The 6,034-nt window shown below is 37.1% G+C and overlaps 1 protein-coding gene across 1 annotated transcript in view; it reads left to right on the top strand.

Moving 5' to 3' along the window:
- DPP4 (dipeptidyl-peptidase 4) overlaps nt 1-6,034 on the top strand; it is a 124,328-nt gene that overhangs the window by 31,953 nt on the left and 86,341 nt on the right. Inside the window, exons 3-5 of the mRNA XM_006866987.1 lie at nt 3,152-3,250; nt 4,283-4,374; nt 5,638-5,718. Of these exons, the coding sequence (XP_006867049.1) occupies nt 3,152-3,250; nt 4,283-4,374; nt 5,638-5,718 (272 nt within the window). The remainder of the gene's footprint in view (nt 1-3,151; nt 3,251-4,282; nt 4,375-5,637; nt 5,719-6,034) is intronic.

Here is a 6,034-nt window from a genome sequence, read left to right as displayed (position 1 = left end):
TATGTTCTTTTTGACAATGAATGCAACACCATTCCTCTTCAATTTGTCATTCCTGGCATAGTAAACCATGTGGTTGTCAGATTCAAAATGGCCAATACCATTCCATTTCACCTCACTAATGCCTAAAATATTAATGTTTATGCATTCCTTGTCGTTTTTGACAATTTCCAATTTTCCTAGATTTATACTTCATAATTCTTAATTATAATTCATAATTATAAAAATCCAATTATTAATGGATGTTTAAAGCCATTTCTTTTCATTTTGAATTGTGCTCCATCAGGAAATGAAGGTCCTGAGGGCTTTACTTTCATGGGCATTACTCAATTGGAGTCATTATGGACAACTTTACTTGGAGAAGGCAGCTCTTCCCCAGTCGCATTTGAGTGCCCTCCAACCTGAGGGACTCATTTTCCAGCACTATATCTGACAGTGTTTCTCTGCTATTCATAAGTGGTTCTCTGCTATTCATTTGGAAGTAGTTTGTCTCTTCTTTATCCTAGTTTGTCTTCATCTTGAAGCTCATCTGAAACCTGTCCACTCTGGATGACCCTGCTGGTATTTAAAATACCCATGGCATAGTTTCCAGAATCACAACAACCACCACAGTACAACAAACTGACATATGAGTGGCGAAAGCAGAGATGATGGAGACTCTCAACATCATCTGACAAAACAAGGCCAGGGGCCAACTGTGGACTAGACCATCAATTGCCCAGTCTGAAGCTGAAAAATAATTAAAGCAAGTCTATGAGCTCCAAAATCTGACCTTTGGTATATTCTACTTAAATTTAGAAGTCATTTGCAAGGATATAATTGGTGCATTAGACACTACTTAACAAAGACCAGAGGAGTTTGGTATGACATGAAGAACATCATACTTGATGAAAGAAAAAGATCATTTAAAAGACAGGAAAGAAAAGACCAAATTAATGTCAGAAGGGACTCTGAAACTTTCTCTTGAATATCAAGAAACTAAAGCAACTGAAAGAAATGATGAAGTAAATGAGCTGAACAGAAAAAATTTAAGTATAGTTTGAGAAGACAAATTCAAGTATTATAATGAAATGTGCAAAGACCTGGAGTTAGGAAACCAAAAGGGAAGAAAAAACACAGCTTTTCTCAAGCTGAAAGAACTGAAGAAAAAATTTAAGCTTCAACTTGCATTATTGAAGATTCTATTGGGAAAATACTGAATGGCTCAGGAAGCATGAAAAGAAGATAGAAGGAATTCGCAGAGCCACTGAACCCAAAAGAATTGGTCGATGTTCAACCACTTTGAGAGGTAATGATCAAGAGGTTATGATGCAGAACCAATGGTATTGAAGGAAGAAGCCCAAGCTGCACTGAAGGCATTGGCAAAAACCAAAGCTCCAGAAACTGACATAATACAAATTTAAAAGTTCCAACTAACTGACGAAGCTCTGGAGGCTCTCAATAGTCTGTGCTAAAAAATTTGGACTATAGCTATCTGGCCATCTGATTATGCCCCTTCCAAAGAAAGATGACCAAACACAATATAGATATTATTGAACAATATCATTATCACAAGCAAGTAAAATTTGTTGAAGGTAATTCAAAAATCAGTTGCAGCAGTACATTGACAAGAAGCTGCCAGAAAATCAAGGCAAATTAAGAAGAGGATGTACAATGAGGGGTGTCATTGCTGACATCAGCTGGATCTTGGCTGAAAGCAGAGAATACCAGAAAGATGGTCAACTGTGCTTTATTGACTATGCAAAGGTATTTGGCTGTGTGGGTCATAACAGATTATGGATAACTTTGAGTACAATGGAAATTCCAGAATACTCAATTGTGCTTCTGAGGAACCAGAATACAAACAAGGAGGCAGTCATTAGAACAGAACCAAGGGGATACTGAATGGTTTAAAATCAGGAGAGTTGTGTGTCAGGGTTACATTCTTTCACCATTCTTACTTAGTCTGTATGCTGAGCAAATAATCTGAGAACTGGTTTATATGAAGAATAATCTGGCATCATGATGAGAGACTCAGTAACAGCTTGTAATATGCAGATAACACAACCTTATTTTCTGGAAGTGAAGAGAACTTGAAATACTTACTGATGAAGATTAAAAATTATAGCTCTTAGTATGGACTGCACCTCAATGTACAGAAAATTTTAATCCTCACAACTGAACTAATAAACAACATCATGATAACACAAAAAAAATGATTGAAGATGTTAAAGACTTCATGTTACTTGGAGCCACAATTAACCATCTTTGAAGCCGCAATCAAGAAATTAAAAGACATATTGTATTAGGCAAATCTGCTGTAAAATACTTCTTTAAAACGTTAAAGAACAAAGATATCACTTTGAGAACTAAGTTATGCTTAACCCAAACCATGGTATTTTCAATAGTCTCATATGCTTGTGAAAGTTGGGTAATGAATAAGGAAGATCATTGAAGCATGAATGCATTTGAATATGGTGTTGATGAAGAATATTGACAGTATCTTGGAGTGCCAGAAGATCACACAAATCTGTCTTGGATGATGTACAGCCAGAATGCTCCTTCAAAGGAAGAATGGCAAGATTTTGTCTTTCATACTTAGACATGTTGTCAGGAGGAACCAGTCCCTAGAGAAGGACATCATGTTTGGTAAACTGGGGGGTCAGAAAAAGAGGAAGACCCCCAATGAGATAGATAGACACAGTGGCTGCAACAATGAGCTCCAAGATGATAACAATTGTGAGGATGGTGTAGGACCAGGCCGTATTGCAGTTAGTTGTTCAGAGGATTGCTGTGAGTCCGAACCGATTTAATGGCACTTAAAGCCATTTGAACTGCAGGGCCAGTGGTTCAAGCTCACCAGCTACTCCTCGTAAACGTTGTACAGGATTGCTATGGGTCAGAACCGACTTGATGGCACTTAACAACAACAACAATGACAATAACAACATTGTAACCGGATGAAACACACACTCATTACACCTTAACAGTGGAATGCAGTTGTTGTTGTTTTTCTCTCCATTCACTTTGTGTGACATCTTTTCAAGGTGTCTCTTGCGTTTTGTGTGGTTTTGCATTTGTGATCAGCACATATTGTAGAGATGCATTTATTTATTGTTTCTGACACTTTGGTTGATTATCCCATTTTACTTATTTGGCTCTTTTTTTCAACCAGCAGGTAATGCTGCAGCTGACAGTCGCAAAACTTACACTTTATCTGACTACTTAAAAAATACTTTTAGAATGAAGTTCTACTCCTTACGGTGGATTTCAGGTAAGAATTTGGGGGAGGGATGCAGATTTTTATGTCTACGCTCATTGTACTTTGGTTGTGGGGAACTTTAATCCTTGTTCTTTAAGACCTTGGGAGAGTGTTGCTCTTGATTTAAGGATGTAAACAGAGAGAAGGCAAAGAAAGTTTAATATTTCTTTGACGTTGTTAGGTGCCATGGCTTGACTTAATTCATAGTAACTCCATGTGACAGAGGACGAGCCTCTGGGTAGTTTCAAACTAACAACCATTTGGCTAGCACTTGAACGCTTAATTGTGTGCCAACAGCATTCCTTTTTCTTTGAAGTTGTTGGTGTTAAGTACCATCAAGTGGGTTCAGACTCATCATGAATGATTTCTCAGGAGCAGCTGATGGATTTGAGCTGCCAACTTTATGGTTAACAGTCCAGTGTTGATGTTACAGCACCATGCCAGGACTCCCCTATTTCATAAGTACTATAAAAAAGTTAAAAAGACCCTGGTGGTTCGGTGGACTAAGCATTGGGCTACTACCCAAAAAGGTTGGCAGTTTGAACTCACCACTAGCCTGGAAGGAGAAATAAAGACAGTGTTTGCCACCTTGGAAACCCTATGGGGCAGTTTTACTTTGTTCTGTAGGGTCTTGGTATGGTGCTGTAGGATAAGCACTGGACTGCTAACCACAAGATCTGTAATTCATATCCACCAGCTGCTTTTCAGAAACCTTATCCAGGGTCATTATGAGTCAGAACTGACTCGATGGCACTTAACAACGACATAGAATTGTTATGAGTCAGAACTGACTCCATGACAGTGAGCTTGGTTTTTAATTTTTTTTTTTTTTGCAAGCTAAATGTGAATTGAAACTTTAGCAACATTGATGAAGAAATGAATTAGGCTAGTGTAATGGTTTTCACTTAATATGTCCCCAATTAAGAAATATTTATTTAGTATTTATGTGAACTTAAATCTGAACTTTTTGCTGCATAATTTTTAGCTTTTGAATTTGTTTAATAGCAACTTGCAATACTGATCTGAACTATTTCTCTCTTATAGATCATGAATATATCTACAAACAAGATAACAATATCTTGCTATTCAATGCTGAATATGGAAACAACTCTGTTTTCTTGGAGAACAGTACATTTGTATGTTTCATCAACTAATTAATTTGTGCTTTGGGGAAATGCTGAGGATTTTTCTCCTAACCTTTCGAATCATGAATATTCATCTTGTTGGACTCTCTCTTTAGCATATAGCACAGTGGCTCTTTCTCTCCTAGAATGCTCCCTGCTTTGGTTCCTCTTTTGATGAACCCTCCTCCTCTGACTATACAATTCAGTGTTAAATGTAAGTGTTCCTTGGGACTCTGTTCTCACTAGCTCTCCTGTCTTCAACCTTAGCATGCTCTCCTTCACTGAATTTCATTCACTTCCACTGTATCAGCCACACTCTACTTGATGATTTTGATTCTATTATATGCACTTTTAACCTTAACCTCCTTCAGAAATCCAAATTTCCATTTTTAGTAGCTTGCTGGCTTCTGCATGTGTATGCTCAGTATCCCAAGCTAAGTTTGTGAACTCCTGTCCTCTCCTAGCAAACCCAAAGCAGCTCCAAATCTTGGTAAATAGTATTCTTATTCAAGTCACTCAAGCTAGAAATCTTAGTTTCATCCTTAATGCCTTTTCTGTCATGCTGTATGTTTAGCCATTCAACAAACCTAATGAGTCCACCTCTGCACTGCCAAGTATCTCCAAGAGTTACATTTCCACTGCATAGCCTTGCTTCAAGGCCCTGTTTAAATTTGGGGTAGCAAGTACTCTAACTTGTACCTCTATTTCCATTCTGTACATATGTAGGATTGTGGTATTGCCCAAATCCAAGACTAATGGCAACCTCTCTGCTCTCTTCTCTCAATTCAGCCAAGATGTCACTAGATTATTATTGTAAAGTAGATCTGATTTCCATGTGCAAAAAAGTAGTTCATAGTTCCATTTCTTGTATTTAGGTCCTAGTTATTGCTCTAATTTTATGTCCTTTTACCTTACATTTCATCCAACACATCCTATACTGTACTCAGGCAACATATAACCCTTAACTATTCTCTAAACAAACACATCCATTCTCTCTTGTGGGTTTTTGCACATGCTGTTCCTCCTGTTGAGAAAGTCCTCTATATTCCCATACCCCATACTCATGGTCATCTTCACTCATTCAATTTATCCTTCCCTTCCTGGTTCCCCAAGACTGATCTCCATCACTTGACATCATGATCATGGTGTGGATGAATGTATCACCTGTCCTAACACTGAGAAGTGCCAAGACACTAACCATGTGTCTGCAAAAGTACCCTCTACCTAATAATATCTGTTGGGTTTTCAATTGTTCTTTTTTCCTTTTATTGGCAGGATGAATTTGAATATTCCATACATGACTATTCAGTATCTCCTGATGGAAAATTTGTTCTTTTTGAGTACAACTATGTGAAGGTAAAAGAAATGCTTTCTCATAATAGCACTTAAGGACTCATATAAGTATGTTATTTTATGACTGGTTTCAAGTCTATGGAAATTTGACATTTAATGTTAAATATGTTCATATTTAAGTAAAATGATAAGCACTAAAAACTCATTTATTTAGCATCGAAAGGGGAAATGGCCATTCTCTTCCTAACAATGTTGTAAAATAAATTCATTTTCTGCGCTTTTAAATTCTTAAAAGCACAATTTACATCATATTACAGATGCTAATGATATAATACAATAGAATTTACAATAAGCATGTATCATTTAAAAGTAAGTCTAT

The sequence above is a fragment of the Chrysochloris asiatica genome, unplaced genomic scaffold (assembly GCF_000296735.1).
Source record: "Chrysochloris asiatica unplaced genomic scaffold, ChrAsi1.0 scaffold00099, whole genome shotgun sequence".
NCBI lineage: Eukaryota > Metazoa > Chordata > Mammalia > Afrosoricida > Chrysochloridae > Chrysochloris > Chrysochloris asiatica.
The sequence above is the reverse complement of the archived record's forward strand: the minus strand, read 5'-3'. Positions and strand labels throughout refer to the sequence as shown.